This window comes from Adelges cooleyi, unplaced genomic scaffold (assembly GCF_023614345.1).
Source record: "Adelges cooleyi isolate 19-005CV unplaced genomic scaffold, UGA_ACOO_1.1 ACOO_flye_CR_arks_rails_tigmint_CR_PRNA_30, whole genome shotgun sequence".
NCBI classification, from domain to species: Eukaryota; Metazoa; Arthropoda; class Insecta; order Hemiptera; family Adelgidae; genus Adelges; species Adelges cooleyi.
Genome location: NW_026095971.1, coordinates 17,484,732 through 17,505,372, shown reverse-complemented (window position 1 = coordinate 17,505,372; position 20,641 = coordinate 17,484,732). Strand labels below are relative to the sequence as shown.

Below are 20,641 nucleotides of genomic sequence, written 5' to 3'. Positions count from 1 at the left end.
ATTAAAACCTACTCATCTTTTAACTACATCTAAATACTTTTTATGAAATTATTTTTATCTTATCTAGATAATTGTTTTTATTATCTGGGCTTAACACTGCTTGGAAGTACGGTTATCCGGATTGCGCGATTGTGGTACTAAAAAACACATATTTTTCATTATTAAATATTATTGGTAAATTTGATCCGAGCTCGTGAGATTTTAACGACCCGTCCACGAATCCAGGAAAGTGCAGCTAAATATTTTATACACCTAAAGCCGCTTATCGACCAAAGGGAAAAGCCTTCTCCGCCGTGTCGCTGTAGGTTCGGGCAAATTGTATTGAACACATAAATTTATTTTATGAGCGTGTACGTCGTGTTCTTGGGGTATCTATTAATAAAAGCCAAAATCTTTCCATCCGCAACGAAAACGCGTACAGTACTTTTTGTAAGCAGTGTAGCTTTTTAGTCACGATTTTGTCAATTTATGAATTTGAGTACCAGGGTACTATACGTTAACCGTATATCCACGATTCAGCGTGTATCCGAGAAATTACTTAAGGATTTTACATGCGGGAGATGCATTCATTATACCCACACAATAAATAGCTTAAAAACTACAAACTAAAAGATGATTCGGGGACATATCCTTGAATGCATTTTGCCATTTTGGATGATGATATAATTTATTTTTTCACTAAATTATTTTTATAGAACCTATACTGTCTATGAGTATGACAAAAGCTTACCGTCCAGGTCTCATCGACCGAAAAAATAATTGTATGTACGCGGTCGACGTTTATTTTTTTTATACCCGTGTTTGACCCTCGGAGAGTACCAAATCCAATGAACTTCCAAGGTACCACCATCTGTTGGCCATTGAGAAATGTTTAAAAAGTTTATTTTTTTTTAAATAATAAAAAATTGTGTTTCCGGTCACGACTAAAGGTTTGGCGGATACGGCGTACAGTTTTTTATACAATGCGCGTTTTAATGGTTTGAATATTTCCAGTGTTTTTAGAAAACCGGCATCCGTCGAAAGTGATTATATGTAAAGTTATTTAAACATAACAGACCCTGCCTCCGGGCTCATAGTTTTACCCTTTTAAATACTATCGAAAATGTATTACATAATGAGTTTTCGGGAAACCACTTAAGCACCAACGGTATATTTTGTTATCATTTTCGCAACGGTCGCGGATCTACCACAATAAATAATAATACCATACAATGTATATTATTATACATGCATTACCGTCATACCGAGCTAAGTTATGCGGCACATCCGATTTAAATTAAATACGTACAATACCGATGAAACTGTACCGTCGGAGTAAAATATAATTTTATTCAAATACGAGTTGCAATTGTTTCAATATAGCATTTCATTATTATTGGCGACGCTCGACTGCAGAGACAAACGCTAATTGCAAGTGATAAACCAAAATGAGAACCATCTGAAAAATTATGACAATGGAAACCGTACGGTGGCGCCTTTCTTCTGTCGTCATTTCGCAAAGTATACAACTATTTATATTATATATTATATTATACAATGTACCCAAATACCTTGTTAATTATTTATTACACATATATATTCATTTTTCGGAACATATTGGTGAATACAATTAGTAAGACTACCGTTGTAATCTATAGATGATGTAATTTTCTGAAACCTTTAATGAGCTTTGTAAACTCATTTTTACCACAGAATATAATATAATATATAATATTGAATCAGAAGAGAAATATATGTAATGCTATACGAAAATGTCAACGAAAAATGCCACGTTTCTGCTTATCTGTTAAGAGCATCGCAGAGGTTTTGTTTAAATTTATAGGTTTTTTTTTAAAAATGTTATTTTAGGTATTTGCATGTTATGTGTGGTAAACACTTGTTTAAATTTATTTCAGAATTTCAGCACAATTTTTACCTACCACTAAAATGTTTGTTCCTTTCTATACAAGCCTTTGTTACATTAAAAAAATTACTTTTTACAAGTCAGATTAATTTTCAATACGTTTTCCAAGCTAATTAAAAACACCTTTTTCCTAAAAATCCTCGAAAACAAGCTTATATATTATCCAAATGCGTTATTTAGTTTATATCAGTTTAAGTATTATTGACTTTGAATTTTAAATGTCAGAAGGAACCGAAGTTAGAAAAGGTTATGCAGACGTATGGCAAGTTTAAGCGTTCAACTCTTACTTTTCCTCGAACGTTATTTAAGACTAAAATATTATGTACCTACTCGCAGCTGTGAATTACTACCTGCAAAACACGGCACTTCCCCTCGTGGCTAGGAAAAATCCTCGCAGTTTTTACTTATAAAGCGTTCATTTTCGTTTTGGATTCCTAAAACTTAATAATTTAACCGTTATATTATGAACCGCTTTTATTTCAAGTTATCGAAGAGCTCATCTCTGTTGAATAACTGGCTAAAACTTCAGTATAATTTTTGTTTATCTTTAACCAGTAAAGACATCGGATGACAGTTTATACATTTTAAAAACTTTGTTTACTGAAAATCCGTATAAGTTTTATTTGTAGTGTGTTTACTATTATAAGTCTATACAACTCAACGTTAAGTTTTACAACTTCTTTTTTTTTGTTTCTTGAAATACTATCTAAATTATATTCTTTTTTATAGGTCCGAGTTTAATGACCAGAGTTTTCCGTTTTCTCAGCATATTTTTATGGTTAGCATCGCGTTGTTCGGTCAATATACAATAGACCATTAAACTCCAATACGAGCCAGACTTAGGGCCAAACGCATAGTTTTATCGTTGCACTCGGTCGAAGACCATGTTTAATTCGAGATCAACATTACAAAACACTGCAGTCCGGATGGTTATGAGTTCAAAAACAACACTTAGATTGATTTTCATCGAGGCAATTTCACCCTGATCGTTCATATCGTATGGTTATAATAAAGATATGTCTTTCGGAGCGTTTCTCACATTGCTTTGGCAAATTCCGCAAGTACCATGTACGATTAAAAGTAAATTCAAAATGTGCTCCGTGTAGTCGTTTACAAACTCGGACAATTAATTTTCGCGACCAACCCGACAGCTTGTACTTATAACTAGGCGACGTAATTGAATTGTCCTAACACAAGCTCGCTTTATATTGTCCACAGTTAACTGTCGACAGCACTGAAATTAATGAACTTTAACCATGTACAGAACCCACTGTAACAGCAATATAACGTTCAGCGGGTATTACATCGTTTAATGGCCCCGAATGAACGTTATAATTTCCTTCAAAGTCGTTTTAGACCACAAACACTACTTATATTACACTTCCTTTTGTCGCTACCTCACCACAGAAGTGGCCGATTAAGAAATGTCGGTAATTTATAAAAAAAAATGTCGTGTATTCGTGGAATACATTTTGGAAAATAATTTTATTTTTGACTGACTTACTTGTGCCTTTAATAACAATATAACGTACAGGGGTGATAAATGCATTTTTAAAAATAATTTCACAAATACAACGTATTTGTAATATAGAACCCCCAATGTTAATTAGTTTTGTGATGTATTAGAGAATCTACGAGTATATGAAAAAGTTTTAATATAACTCTGCTGTGTACAAAAAAGAGTTAAGACAAATTTAGAACCTAATAATTATACTGTACAAGAAGCAAAGCAAGTTTTATGTAGGTGAACTTGAGCAAACATATATAACCCAATCGTTAAGAATAGAAGTTGTATACTGAACATGGTTGTTTTAGTGCCCTTGATATTATCTAAAAACGTCAAACTATTAATAAGAGTATAAAATAATATTCTATAAGCAAATTACATTTATTGCTTTTTGTGTTTCGTGGCATTTTTATAGCAGATATAAGTGAAACAGATATTACAACCAGAAAAACTTTTTGTCGCCTTTTCAAATTAACATTTTTTGTGGAAAACAATATTTTAGAGTAGAACATAATTTTTACATCATGCGACTAGGGACATAAATTTACAAATTTATTAAATTAAATGAATTTGTTTTTTACAGATAAAATTGACTTTATTCGTAAGTATGAGCTTGATATTAAAATCACCGGTTTATATGATATTTCCCTACTTTATGTAATACAAATTAATAAAAATTAACACATCAACCTTCTGTCATTTTATTACAGTTGTTTAATTCAACCCTGTATCTAATTAATTCTTAACCGACACATTATAAAACTAATATGCATAGTAAAATTACAACTTTCATAGCCTGATCTCGCCAGTTCAAATTACAGACCTTCAATTCTTTAAAAACATTTTATCATATTTGTTATATATGTCTTATAATTTATTCAAGATTGTACATTTATCGTAGTACAATTTTTTTAAATACTTCATGGTTTTCTTTTGTTTGTAATTGATATTTTTTGAGTAAATATTATTAAAAAGAAACTGTTACTATTGTCTATTGACGAGATAACAGTTTCGTTAAAAACTCTTAACTCAAAATACTTATAGCCTATCTGAACAATACATTATTACCAAAACAAATTGTAACAAATATTAATAATTGCTAAATGTCCATTAAAAAGTGAAAATTTAGGTTCTTTGATATACCTTTTTAATACCATCAACAATAATTGAACAGTACTATTTTATTCATTTTTCATCGGAATTGTGATTTGTATTCAGCGAAAGATCTTTCAAAAACAATTTGTTTTACTTAAACTTTTTTTGGGTTCTATGCATTTACTAAACAAATCGCAATAAAATCAAAAACATTTTATACTAGTATTTTGCATTGGCTATACCGTAAAGGTCAAACTATCGTATTTATATTATCAGTACGACTTCTACTTTATTTTCGTTTCATTTGGATAAACAGCGAATTTATTAGCGACTGACGGCGACCAGTATAGATGTAAAGTATCGCATAAGCAATAAAATCAATTTAGCCGTTCATATTATCCGGATAACAAACAGAACTTGAGATCTAATAACTGTACAGTGTACTGCACCTTTAAGAAGTTTGTCGTAATATTCCATTAAGTTGCGTTGTTGATGAAAAAAAAGAAAAAGGAAGAAAACCTTTCAGGCGGGGTTTTAGATGTGGATTTATATTACAAATTGAAATGTTCTTTTTTTTTTTTAGTAGTAGTACCGACAACAATGCTTCTTTGTGATGTTGGAGAAGGTAAAAAACGGAGGGGAACCATTATTAATGTAGGCGATACACCACCCTTTGGTCCATGCAAACACTTCCGTAAAAAAACCTACAGCAATAGCATGATTTAAACTTGACCTCTAATGTCAATATTCAAAATCCAGTCAAACTATTAGGACGGTTTAAATAAAAAACAACTCTAGTGTACGATCTAGTTATGATAGTAATTTAAAACACAACGTTTTCAACTTGTCTCAAACAAAACAATTGTTGATATTCTTGTTTTACCTTAACACCGATTCAGATGTGACCTATGGAAATAATTTCAGACAATTCAGTTTGGGTCCTTGAACTGAAATTATATAATTTACCGAAGAATCAGCTTTTTCAAATAACGAACGATGAAATTTAAAATATAATTTGGGGTCAGACATAAACCCTCGATTGAGTAATACGCTCAGATAAGAATAATACTACACCCGACATTCCCCTCGTTCTGTATACCTTACTGTTTAAATTTCAAATGACGATAGAGCTCAAGAAAGCACTAAGTTTATAAGCAAAATCACCGGGGTATTTACCCTGGGCCTAAGAACCCATATGGCCGACTGCAGGTGGGGTTAGTAAGCTCTGAGGGTAGGGGTCGTGCACTTTATGTGGCCATAAGTAGAGGCATTTCACCCGTCGCCGGGTCACAAGGATTTCCCGCCCGTCGTCGATGACAAATGGTAATGCTTTTTCCGGATGATGATGACGCTAGCACACCAGACCGCCTATATGCGTGAAAACAAAGTTATCCTTATTTTTTTTTTTCTTACCAAAGACTTTTGGCGCCAGTCGAACAAGACAATAAATCATGCCCGCAGATTCCAGGCTGTATTTTCATTTATCCGAAACCCGAGCACGATAACAACAAACATAACTCTTAATGTTACACGCCAGTGTTAAATTGAATTAATTTTATTAATTACTATACTATTACAATATGTTTATACTCTTCTTACAGTGAGAATCAATTGCACGACGACTCTGTACAACTACACTTTAAGCGTGAACGGAAAGCTATTAGCCCGTGGACAACCTTCCAACGGTGACCCTATAACGTTGAACTGGACTGCCACGGCTGCGGATCGTTCGCACAAATATCTCACGTTCAGGTAATGACCAAATATATAGCTGGAAAATTCCATTTTCCATTAAAAAAAATATATAGTTCCGTAATATACTCCAATAAATTGGTTTATGCTCACAGTTAAATTAGATTGAATTATTAATTTATTCAAAGCCATAAATCGCTTTCCAAAAATTAAACACGAAATACCAGTGCCTAAAAAACTAAGCAATAAATAACCGTTATTGTACATATTGTAATCGGCAAAACTTAATTTAAAAATGCGAGCAATTAACTAATTGGAAAAAAATGCAGATGAATTAGTTTTTGCGGGCTGTTTGCTTCAGTCGTTCAACTAGGGTTTCAACGTGTAACTTTTTTTAAAGGTATTCAATGTTTTATCAAAAAAGGTTACTTACAAATAATTTGATGTACAAGAATAATTATTTCAATTAATTTACATAATTTATATTTATTACTTTGTTACTTTAAAACAATTAGTATTGTTGTTTAATAATTGATTTGAGAATATAGGTTTTGGGTTGGAGAATACTTATTACAAGTAGTTGTCAGTTTGAATTACCTCAGCAAAGTTATTTTAAAAGTAATAAAATAGCTGAATAAATTATTCAATAAGATAATATACCTAAACGAATTGAAATGAAACAGTTTGTTAAATTAGAAACAATTATTAGCACCAAATATTTGTCTTGTTATACTTTTAAATTATAGGTTAATCCTATGTAACATGTAAGAGCTCAACTAAACTTGTTGAAAACAATTTATGGACTATTAAACAATTCATTATTTAACTCTTTCGACCTTCGTAAACAATTTTGATCTTTCATATATTTCAGTAATAGTAGGCGGTGACCAATTCATAAAAATTCAGTGTTAATCGCACACGTGGCCTATCTGACATGCTTGAAAGGTGAAGATGATGACTAGATAACGTTACTGATTCATAATGCCAATTATTTTTTTATATAAGTCGTCATCATCATCATCAGCTTAACGGGCCTGTAAGGCTAAACGCTACCTTCATGAGGAGATGATGGTTTCTAGACGGATTCGTTATTATTTTTTTTATATAAGTATGTGTTTTTATTACTTTGGATAGGTATTTTTTATATTATATACATTTTGTACAGTCTAAGTATGTACAAATATACTGGTAACATTTTTAGGGGAAAATTCGAATCCACATAGTCGCTATACCTACCTAACGATATAGAATTGAACAGATTATTATTTTTGAATTTATAAGGGGTAGGAATGTACTTTTGAAACTTTTGTTCCAATATAGATTATTTTACAAAATCGATCTCTGATTTACCGGTTTTTTCTTGTAGTAGCCTATATAATTCGATTTTACAATTGAGCAAGATATTGCAATTATTTTACATTAAAATATTATTTGAAAAAATATTAAACATTTCATTCCGGTGTCGATGCAGAGCTGAGGAAGTATAGTTTTGCGATGAGGTTATTTTTATTTTTGTGCTGGGATCCACGGTGTTTTCGCTACATGACAAAAAAATATAAGAGAAATGTTAGTAGTAGGGTTAATGGCATACATTCCTTCCGAGAAGATACACCGCGCTCAGTAATTATCTCACCGGTGTAATCGGTTAGGTTGAGTAAGCGCCAAAGGCCAAATGTTTTACTTTAGCTCTTCTGTGCATTATTTATCGTTTCGCTTTTTACAATGACTATACCAAATGCTTTTGAGGCTTTGCCAACTTTTCATTTCACCATTCTAATTGTTGTGGTGGCCGGCAAATACCTTTATTCGTGTACATAAAGAAGAGTGCGAAAAACCCCTTTTGGCTGACTCTAAAAAGGACATACGCCATCGAATACGAACGCCTTTAACGTTAGAAAAACGGCGAAAAGGCAAAAACGGCTCTAGAAGGTATTCCTGTTGGGGGTTTTATCTTGTGGACCATCCTACCATAGTGTTACACAGCTATGCACGCGGATTTTGTAAGGCTGAAATATTATACCAAGGCGACGGCGCACGATGCTCTACCGCTATTATTATTAATGCAAGCCCTGACACTTTCGTCGCGTTCGATACTTAGGGCTGCGAAAGGCATTATTTATTTCTCAATTTTCACTTTGACTCGTGGGCTGACTTGTTAACGTTATTCTCGGTTTTTGTTTTGGCTTTTCTCGGAGACCGTAGAATAAGTCGGGAGTTCTATAAAACAAAAAAAAACCCTACTGTGGTATTGTACCACACGTATTACTGCAAAAGGTATTATAGAGATTAAACTTTCGCTTGTATGGTTTAAAAAAGCCTAACCACCCAAATCTACGCCGCTGATATAGCGGATCGTTTAGTTTAAATCAAATTTACATAATCAGTCCTATAGAGTATGTTCTACAAATGAACGTTCGCAATACTTTGTAAATTTATGAACTTCCATAAAAATAAACTCATTTAAAAAAACAATTTTAACCGATTGCACTTTTTGTAGTCACTTTTTTGTTGTCGTTTTGTTTCACAAACTTTTTTGCTAAACATTTGACTGTATAGCTTGGAAACGAAAAGTTATCTATATTAATTACATTACATTCGCTGTTCTTCCTATAATAATTAATTCGTACACGTTGAAAATGTATAATAGAAAACATTTGATCAAAAATCCAAGTTACAGTAAAACGCGTTTTGACGTTTTAAAAGCTTTTTTTTGGTTAACTTACTTCTACAGCGATGGTCTATTTTAAACACAAGTTTTAAACAACAGTAAAACAACAACTATTTGTTTCGAATTTTAGATTTATCGAGTTAAGTTAGAATTATATATATATATATATATTTTTATTAATAGGCATGACTTGTTTATTTAAACGTTTACTCTCGACCAATTTAACTGTAGAAGCAACGTTCGGTACAAAATTGGATAACCTTTTTTTTAGTCATTTAAAATATTAAGTATTAAATTTGTTTACTTTAAAATTATGTTTCAATAGTTCTCGATTTCTTTAATCACTACTTTTTATTTACTTTGTATTCTACTTTTATACATTTGATCGATAGGTACCATATTCAATGTATACAAATCTGATTCTAACGAAGATCGGATTTAACATTTCATGGCTAAATGAGAAACTGTTTATTGAGATATGGTATGAAAGACTGATTTCCATCTTCGGTTGTAACAATACACAGTCATGACTAAAATATACAACAAACTACATTACTTTTTTTTTTACAAATGTAATTTTACAAAACCACCAATAAAACCATATTAGTTTTATACAAAATATATTATATTTCATACAATACGTCATTGCCAGACAAAGTTAATTCAATTATAAGCTACCGCAAACAAAAATGGATTAGCCTAACTCAACCGGCAACCTCCCTTAAGCGTTAATAATAAATCAGACATTTAATATTAACTGACAGTATAAATATTAGTAAATTGTTATTAATAGTATAAATACTAGTAATATTATTTTATTACAGTTATAAATCGCATCTCGTAGAGCGTTTTAATTTAATGTCATAGTTATAATTGTCAATTGGCAGCTACTGTTAATTTCTCGCATATTATACTTTTGTTTTTTAAAATATATTTACGGTTTGTTGCCAATTTACTACCAATAATGATTATAATGAATATTAAGGCTATATTATAGAGATACATTTTAAAAAATACATATTAAAAAGTTAACGCTAACCACATTACTACGCAGATGTTCAATACTCGTATACCTATGCGTTTTTTCATAATGTAATTGTGTACATTATAATATAAAAAATGTATGTATGAAGTAAATATTTTGGTTCTGTTGACAATAGATTGTGTATAACCAAATTGGATATTATTAATGAGTTTAGCATAAATAATACGCCAAATGTAAAACAAAGAGCAGTTGTATGTGGATATTTTAAAAAGTTTAAAAATGTATGTATAATAAAAAAAAAATTAATATTTCTGGGTTCGTTATTTGTGTTTTGCTTTTATGGCCATAATAATATATCTGACGGCTTACATAATACCTAAAAATGTTCGAAAACAGTATAGTATACTCACTATTTAGTTTGTTCAAAATAAAGTCCAGTGTTGTGATACATAAAAATAAAAATAACACAACGTCCAGTCGATAGATTTCGTTTAGATTTTTTTAATTTAAATTTTTTACGTGAAATTATAGTTTTTATGGCGCCTTATCGGTACAGTAGCTATTTGATCTAACAAAAAACGCGCGTGCTGCTTTAATTCACAACAAAATTAAAAGAACATAAATATGCATACATTATAATATGTGTTATATATTATAGTCATGGCCCGAAACAAACTGTGGATCAATTTTCGTTATGCCGTGGCATTGCCAGGCTTTAATTTCGGGTTGGATAACCTTTCATTTATTAAAATTATAAAGGACACAATGCACTGTAATCAATAATTTATATTTCCTGAAATCTCGTGTAGGGCCGCAGCCTCGCATCCCCTTCCCTAAATACGCCACTGTCAGACGTATGTAGTATCTATGGCTCGTATAGTTCCTGGATCATTAAAAATAACTCGGTTTTTTTTTTACAAATTCAATTGAACATCATGGCTCTAATCGAAAAGAGACGATATTTTTTTGTCATTAGTTATTCGATCAATAGTTGATTTATTGTTTGAAAAATGTGTATTAAGTTTTTTAGATTTTTTAATTTAGAGCCCAGAGATTCGTGGAACTTCTTATTAAAATACCCCTGATTAATTAAACATTTGTTTAAAATTTAGACTTTAACTCGAGTTTTTACCTTCAAGTCGAATGTTTCTTATTCTTGAGCTATTTTTAGCATATTAAAAAAGTTTTATACTACTACATAGAAAGGTGCTAACAGGCTTTCATTGCTAATCGTGTGTATAATATTACGTTAATTATATTCTAAAAACGTTTTATGACTATACATATTCATGTTTAAGTATATGTCAAAAGTTTTATAATATATATCATTAAGTCTCCAAGAGTTTTTCACTTATTTTTTATTCATAAATTATTTATTTTACCTTTTTTTTATTAGTTCAAGGGCGTGTTGCCTAACATTATGCCGTTGTAATTTTATTGAATTTTACGGTTTATGAACAGTGTATGTATACATATATATTTATTATTATAAAAACTTTATATATACAGTGCAATGTGTTATATAATATTTACCATGTTATTATACTATATATATTGTCAAAATTGCCAAATTAAATTTGCCAATCCCTTTGGTTTATTAGTGATTTATTCTGCTATATGAGCAATATTATTTTAAATAACAACAATTGGTTTGAACTACCTATTTTATTTACTACAGTAATGTATTCCACTATTAACTACTTTAGTTATTACTTTACTTTAATTTCCTCAGTAGTATATTCAGTATATTCAAACAGTATAAATCATAGACGATATTATTGGTCTGTGTACCTACATAATATGATATTTGAAAGTAATACAATTAAGTATAACTAGATTCGCGTATTTCTCTTAATGATGTACACCTATTAGGTATTGTTGTGAAAGTGAAATGAAAAATGAAACTTTAACCACTTAAATAGAAATAATACATAATATCTGATTCTATTTTTCTACGCCATTTTTCAAGTCGTATTTCAACCAATGAAGAGAGTTGTAACTTTTTTCTCATTTTTAAATTTAAATAATACGTACGATATTTATTGGAAATAGTAATACATTTGTTTTGTGTCGATGATAAATTTAAATCCCACATAAACGGAAGTCATACTTCGTATGTGTCCAAAAAAAGTCAAGGTTTTCAATGATCATTGTACCTACATCACATCACGCAAAATCATTCTAAAATGAAAATATGGAATATTGTGATTTATAATAGAACATTTTTTTTTTTAATAAAAAAAGGGCTTGGATTCCCGTCGGTTATAAATGATAAATTTTAGATAGTCAACATGGCGCGACGTGCAATGACTAATGAGATAAATAAATCAATAATGTTTTCGGTCGTTTATAATCCATCTATATCGCCGTCAAATATCGAATGCCTCTTCAAAGGTTGCGGAGGGGTGGGTTAAACGCGGAAAAATATGAAAAATACTCTAAGTTCATAATACGAATTTTATGAATAGAAGCATCCCTAATAAATGTTCTATTGAATATTTGCCTCAATCCGACCGTTTTACGTTAAGTTATAACAAGTCAAAATGTAAGGTAAATTTGTTTTGGTTTTTTCAATGTTGGGGATAAAATAGTTGACACAAAAAAAAACTGCATCATTAAAAAACTAGTACCTTTTCAGCTATCGCATTGAAGCTAAAATTACACACATATTATTATGTACCTATTTCGAAACAGACTTCAATACTACAACACTACACAGTGTTAATGCTTATTTTCAGTAAGAAAAATGGTCAGCGGAGTGGTGACATAATTGAAAATGGTTGAAATAATTACTTAACAAAATAATTTAATTTTTGATGTATTATTGTTCAATTATGTTATACTGTTCCTCTCAGAAGTATAATCAAATATAAATTATTACCTATGATTCACGAGCCAACTGTTCATAATGGTTTTCGTATGCACATTAAATAAACACAACTATATCAACATATACCAAATTCTTTTTTGCTATTTTGTAAGTAAACAATATATATTTTTCTAATGCTCAAAACAGACAAACAACACATTGTTGAGTTAAGAAAAATAATCAAATTATTGCTATATGGTTTTACGTATCAAAAGCTTGTGTCATCAATCATATCATAATCAATATGATACTTCTCAAGGTATTTCTTATTCTGTCGATAATAAGTTGTTTTCGAGGTGCTGACGACGACGATTTAGACGAGCAAACTAAAATACAATGCAGTTTTGTGACTAGTGCACTGGCGCATATTTATTTAGTCGAGACTTATCTGTCAAAACCGGAGAAGCTGAGTCAACTCACCGTGCAAGAAATTTGCAATATAACGTTTACGAAAGAGGCTCAATCCATGTTGAATTATGCGTATAATGAAGAAAACAAGAAAACAAGTCGGAAAAGTTTCACGGAAGTCATGTGGATATTTTTTCAGTACAACATAAAAGCAGAAAAGTTTATCCAGAGCAACCAGAACGGTAACATGTATATGTTGTCCGCTCACGAGGCCGTCAAAATAATGCTGGAAGAGTTCACCGAGTCCATCAGGTGTAAGGTGAATAATCAACCCGAATGCGTTAGGTACATGGATAAGATTAAGAAAACTACTGTCAGTAACGAGAACGCCATTGCATTGTCAGTGAAGCAAAACAAGCAGAGGTTTTTAAAACATCAAATAAAATATAATGCTATTTCTGATTCAGGGATTGAACGCTTCGAACTCAGACAATTACAACTATACGACCTGGTTGGATCAAAAATTATGAGGGATCAACTAATGAAGTTTTGGGTTCCATTCGACGATGAATTGTTACCGAAATATTTGGAAAAACTTTTTGAGCAAACCAACTCTCTAAACGTCCCATTGTATAAATATATAGATTATCTCATAATGTTACAGCGGGATTTCAGAACCGTACTGAAAGCAATTGTCATGAGAATTGTCATTGTTTATTTGTTGTATATTAAAGAAGTAACAGCAGTTGATATATTCAATAGAATTATGGTTGATAATCTGAATAAATTCGCCATTCAGATTGGCCAGACTGACGATCTAAGCATCAATAGTGTAATCGAAATATTGAAGAATAACGTCTGGAATTTCCGTTCTTACATTAATGATATACAAAAGTCTTTGGGAAGCATGGCCTCTGCTAATATTGATTTTGCATCATTTACCGACCCAATAATAATGTACACAACTTTGACGGAAGATTGGTTAATGGAAGTTAATAAACATATTCAACTTGAAAATGGCTTTGAAGGTAAAGATTTAGAGAACACTAATACGAATAGGCCACGAGACGTACTCAGAGTTGCTAATATATATGTCAAGTTCATCCAGACAATTACTAAAGGCATCGATTTCGGTGTGATCGACACGTTGATAAGTCTCGAAGAGTCTGATCATTACAAACGTTTGAAAGAACTAGAAACTAGCTCACAGGGGTCTGAAAAAAAAATTAGCTCGTCCAAATTATAATTTTCAAATAATTGATTTTAATAATCATTATTTTTAGAATTCCTTTGAAGTATACTATTCTGAAGCTACTGTAATTTTTTGAGTTATTTTTGTGTATCTGTTCATGTATTTAAACTTAACCAAATCATATATAATATAAATATTACATACATATATAATAATGTTATTTGCCTATAAGTCGTACATACAATTTTTATTACAGCGCGACCAGCTCGGGTTCACAGTGGCCTCGAATCCTAAAAAGACGATTAAAATTAATATCTCCTAATTTCAAATAAAAACCCCATACAACTACAAATTAAAAAAACATTTAATATTTTAAATAATTTTCATTTCATTTCAAAATATTTTTAAAGGAGTAGTTACAAGTTTGTATGGAATTTTTGTCTTAAGACATAGTTCTTAATAATAAATGGGGTTTAGGAGTATATATATATATCTATAGTTTAGGATAGATCTATAGTTTATATATATATCTATAGCTTAGGAGTATATATATACGAAGTTTTTAATTTATTTTTATATAGTACATACGTGTTCATTTATTATTTGTATGTATGGCAATTTTTTTTTCTTAATAGTTTTAATATTTTTACATTTTTGTATCATTTAATAAATTTATAACGTCGTTTAGATAAAATAGATGGTAGGGTAGGACACTTGTATACACAAAAAAGGTACAATTTGATTTTTTAAATCCAGAGAAACATCCGATATATTTACATGTTTTTCAACTTGTAATAATTCTTTTAGACCTGTTATATTGCACAATACTTTTATATCATGGCCCACAAATTCATTTTTTTCGCTAGAATGTGAGCTCTTATTATAACTTGATATCTTAAAATTCGAAGGTTATAATAAATCATAAGTTGACAACAATCTCGTATTAAACATATAGTTTTAGGATTTGTGTACATAGATATTTTTCTTCAACTGCCGTTTTGAATATTCATATAACCAATTTTATTACATTTTTAATAAATAAACGTCTGCAAATTACATAGGTAAAATAACTTTAATTTGTTGTGTTTTTGTAATTTGTACGCATTTTCTTATTAAGAATGTAATATATTTCATTTTTTTAGTACAGCATGTACTATTCGTTTAAATAACATAGAAATATTTGCAATTTACACTTTAATTAGCTATTATATTTTTACGAGTTATGTTAAAACTATTATTTATTGAAATATTTGAATAAAGACGTTCAGTTAAGAGGTTATTGATTTATTTTTATCACAAAATATGTTACCAACACTTTCAGTTTTAAACATCTTACTAAGGTTTCGCCGGATACGATGTGGGAGGGTGTCTAGTATTTTTAGGTTGGTCACATATTACTTGACTACAGCCTCATGGATTTCCAAAGTGTTCTGCATAATTTAATTCGACGGAAATTGGTATATTTTTTCATAAAGCCTTTAAAATTTGCAAAAAGTATAAGTAGAAATGTTTTAAGGAGTTCGAGTTTATTATTAATTTTTGTATGCTGACTGCACTTGAACTGTAAGTACTACTACAAAGCGTCGCTAATGTAATAAAGTAAATTAAACGAAGGGAAAACCCTTTTAATTTCTTCGACAATTTGTTGAAATGCTAATCGGTAGACGACCGAAGTGAAGTGGTTTTTATTATTTTTTCTGTCCTCGGGTTGTATGCATAATAATATTATGTAAAACTGAAAAATAAACTTAATACATTTATGCTCCAACACAAATTGCTTTCTCTGACAAATAGGGTCTTTTTATAAATATCTCTCGAGAATAATGGTAAATTCCTCAAAGTCATGTTATGAACTTTTGCGATTGATCTATTCATCATTCTGACGCCTCTGAATTTTGATCGATTACCATCTCACACATTTTATCAATGCGTGCACGCTTAAATTGACGGACGGCAGGGGAGTTAACGATTTGGAACTGCTAGTGATAATTAGCTACAACATTTCCGTTTAAGTAATCCATCTATTAAAATTAAACCGTACCAGAGACGTTGTATAGGTTGGGATGATGGATGTTTGTCGCCGGGCGCATCTGTCGACATACACCAGACAACAGTTTAGGGACGGAAAACCGACTTCAGTAAAAATTAAAAAACTATAATGTGTTTCACATTGTTTCAGATTGGAGTACAGTACGATGGCCACGTCGGAGATCAACCTATCGAAAAAAAGATTCCTACTTCTAAAAGGTAAATATTGAAATCTGTATCATGTATGTATTGAGGGGAAAAACGGCTCACTACATTTTTATTTAGAGCGGTTCAATAACTAAGTGTTTGAGTTGTCAAAACGCCGCAATTTTACAGCAATAAGAGTTATTTATTGGTCGTTCGATTTTATTTAAATTAAATTATTAAATTTGTAATATTATCACAGCCTCTTAATGTTTTTATAAAAAAAACCTTCGCTGTAAGTACAGCTTTTTGTTAAAAATTCAGATAGAAAACCGTTTCTTAGCTTCTTGAAAATAACATCTGTCTTATCGTGTCATAACCAAAAAGTAGCATGAAATAAAGCAAAATCTTCAAGTGAGCACAGTAAAAGTCCTAATCTACAAACATTTATATACATAATAGTTTATTAAAAAAAAAAATTGTATTTTCTACGGCTTACATTGTCAATCGATAGTAGCCTGTTTTAATAAATAATCCCTAGCTTAAGTCTAAGTACTTGATCGTACTTATTTTATTTTGTGCATTTGATTAACATGTAAAAATAAAAAGTACAGTGGAGGTTTAGCCCTTTCTGAAATAATGTTCTATGTAACTATACAATTTTAATTGTCTAAATATTAAACAATAAAATAATGAAATAGAAAACAATAAAAAAAACCTTTACCACAAAAAATAATGCACTTTAGCGCAAAATTATTTCTTTATTAAGCATAAGCACAAGTGTGTGGCTTAAGATTTTTCTAATCAAAACTAGCTTGTTATCTTATTAGGAGTTTTCAGCGAGTATATATCATCGAGTCGGTTTCCACCCTTCTCATGTGCGATGTGACATTGGCGGCTTTATACTAATAATTAGTGTTTATAATTTCGTTTTCAGACTGCGATTTACATTTGTTACCCGAATGGGGTTCTCTGTCTTCCAAAGACCTACCGACGGCCGCACACGGTGAGTGCGTGCTCAGGTTCCCTCAACAGCACCGGGCCCGGCTGATCGTCGACTTGACCAAGTTGAACGTGCCGTGCAAACGCGGCCATCTCCAGCTGTCCGGCTATGATCCCGTGTGCGGAAAGCTAGAAGACCTGCACGAGTCGAGTAAACACTATGCGTTCGACGTGGGCAAACCGCCGTCGATAAGTTTTTCGGGCGGCAGGTTCGCCTTCTCGTTGACCTATAGATATGCCGCCAGCTGTTTTGACAACGAGGTGACACACCAGAACGGCACCATCATGTTTGACGCCGGGCTCGAGTGCCGGTACGAAATCGTTCAGCCCTACGGTTACAGAATCAGGTTGCTCATCAACACTGTACCGTACGGACATTCCGAACTCACGGGAGACACCACCGAGGCGGTCAAACCGCTAGCGGTCAGTGTGTATATCTAATAACTCCTCTATTGGTCTCGAGAAAGTCGAAAATCAGTCATCATTCCTCGGTTTACTCTGTCTCACGAGATAACGGTACTGCGCAGAAACCAAAACGAGTCACTCGTGTCACACCATTTATTTTAAGCTATAATATTTTTTTTAAGGCTTTTAGTACCCCAAAGGCCAAATCCTCTCTAAATTTCCCCCAATGAGTATAGTATTTGGCTCGAATAATATAAGTATGGAAAGTATTTGTGTTTTATGTAATTTGTTATGAAAAAAATAAAAATGGACATTTGTGGGTTATATCGGCTATAAATATACTACATATTGATAGTATCAAATAAGAGAATCCCTGAATTCAGAGGAGAATGCGATAAAATACAAAAATTACATACTTTAGTTTATAACATATTCCTGAAAAAAATTACTATTTCACCTTGTTTATATTATTGTTCACTGATCCGGTTTAGTCTACAGACACAACGCTAGCGATTGGTACTTTCATGTATCTTTACAACATTATAAGTTAATTTAGAATATTTAAAACAACAATGTTAAAAAACATTTTAGTAGAGGAACTTTAGTTAAAAGGTAAGTAATATGAGTCAGATAGCTACTTTTGAAGATGTATGCGTTGTCATCGACAATAGTGTTATTAAATAGCAACTATACTATTATCCGATTTTCACCGCAGAAAACCTTTTCCGTTTGTAGATAGGGTAAGGTACACAGTGTAGTAAATGTTAAAGGAACAGCGGCATACGAGCCAAGTACTTTATTATCGATTATACTTGTGGGCTTATGGGGTCGCTCATGGTTAAGCGGGCACATCATTAAGGTTCTGTGTTTATAGACCATCATAACTTCATTGCCGGAATCTCCAGTTACAATAAAAGCTCTTTACATCGACGGTTTAAAGTTAAAGAGTTCAGGTTATAATGATAGGATGTCTACATTTTCCGAATATTCTAATTGCTACAAAATCTCTTTCGTTATCAATTAGCGTTTGATACCGAGCTTTGGTTGGTTAAAAATGTATTATTCATTTTTCATATGTGTTATAATTATTTATAGACAATATAAAAAAAAAAATACTTAAAAAAAAAAGTATAGGCTAGGCAATTTTACACAAAATCCTAATTTAGAGTTTGGAACATAGTGTGGAACACACTTATTAATACAGTAATGAGGGTACTTTATTGATAGTCGTTTTTGTATTGTCAGGTTATCACAGTTATTTCTATAGGATAAATTACAATTTTTTCCCATCGAAATTGCTTTGCGCGGGACAAGTATGTGAGGCCAGTATTAACCTTCGTGTGCTCGCGCAGACGTCAAATTGGCCGTCCTTATAAATTTTTGCAAATATTATTGTCTAAAGTGCCAAGGAAGCGGTGAGAAGGGTATGTATTCTCTAGTTATACATCTCTCCGATAGAATATGATCGAATTTGGTCAAACCAGTCCACCCCAGCAGTTCAGTATAGCCACAAACTCAGTAGTGTCAGTATGACGGCCAACTTGCCGTCCACTCGAGCGAAAACGAGAATTTTTGCCTGTATTTTTTATACTTACGATCTGGATTTATATTATGAAAAAGGAGGCAAGAAAGGCAAGTATCAATAGAAATTACAAGAACCTTTTACCACTCCCTTGGTGCTCTGAAGAAAATTTTTCTCGAAAATTTAAAAGGACGGCCAATTTGCCGTCCATGCGAGCCGATGAAGGATATTTCTATTATTTTTTAAATAAACATTTTTGGTTAACATTTTTTATGTTCCAATGTTGTCTTAGAGGTAATTGACTCTAAATATTTCGAAACATCCACCTTAAATAAAGAATAACTCACGAAAATGATAAAGAAAATAAGGACGGCCAAATTGCCGTCCTCGCGAGCGGCAGTGTAACTTTAGGAGGCGCGAGCGCATGAAGGTTAACAGTAGATTTACCAAATTTTCACAATGTATAGAAAAGAACTTTATCTATGGGATAGCGTTTTTATAATTTTTTTTATATCTATACTTAATATTTTCTTATAAACTAAAGAAAAAAAGGGGGAAAAATTGAATGAAACGAATGAATAATTTTGATTGTGCTTAAGTTATAAAAAAACTAATAGCGCTACCTCGTAGACAAAGTTATTTTCTCTGCATTGTAAACATTTTATAGGGTTACTATAAATATCGCCCTCACGTTCCTGTCCCCCGCAAAACCATTTTTCACTGATTAATTTCGGATGGGTAGCTTCCTGTTAATAGTGGTCGATATTTTTCGAGTGACATTAATTTTTCACCTTTCCGAAAACAAAACCAATAGATTACATTTTAAGCTTAGAAATATTTCGAAAATTTTCATTTTATTTACCCATCCACAGATTGATATCCTAACGATCCAACAATCCACGGCCGCCGCGTGCAACGGTATGCTGTTCCGGTTGACCGACGGCCACGTACGATGGTCCCACTGCGCGATGGCCGACAGCATTAAGCGACGTATGTCGATGTTGTCCAAAGCCAATGTAGTCCTGTTGGAATCGTCATCGGCGTCGTCGCGGGCGCCCACGCTCATAGTGTCTTACCGGGCAGAACCCGTGGCCGAAATCGTACAGCAGTGTTTGTACGGTTCTGTGTCACTCAAGGCCGGTCGGTGTCTGACCATCGTCAACGAAATGCTCAACTGGAACGAAGCCGAAGAGTTTTGCGTCCGGAACGGCGGCGGTCACCTGGCCAGCATAGACAGTTACCAGACGCAGTCACTGGTCGATACCATCCTGATTAACAGGT

At 32.1% G+C, this 20,641-nt stretch overlaps 2 protein-coding genes across 5 annotated transcripts in view; one reads left to right on the top strand and one right to left on the bottom strand.

The window, feature by feature from the left end:
* LOC126838646 (uncharacterized) overlaps positions 1-20,641 on the bottom strand; it is a 221,124-nt gene that overhangs the window by 64,980 nt on the left and 135,503 nt on the right. The window lies entirely within an intron of this gene.
* The window catches only part of LOC126838643 (uncharacterized), a 58,707-nt gene that overhangs the window by 20,000 nt on the left and 18,066 nt on the right, over positions 1-20,641 (top strand). For 3 of the 4 annotated variants that reach the window (XM_050573236.1, XM_050573235.1, XM_050573237.1), the window contains exons 3-6: positions 6,107-6,257; positions 16,439-16,506; positions 17,369-17,856; positions 20,233-20,639. In XM_050573236.1, the coding sequence (XP_050429193.1) occupies positions 6,107-6,257; positions 16,439-16,506; positions 17,369-17,856; positions 20,233-20,639 (1,114 nt within the window). Of the gene's footprint in view, positions 1-6,106; positions 6,258-14,821; positions 15,321-16,438; positions 16,507-17,368; positions 17,857-20,232; positions 20,640-20,641 lie in introns of those variants that run through there. The other variant, XM_050573238.1, reaches the window with a different exon arrangement.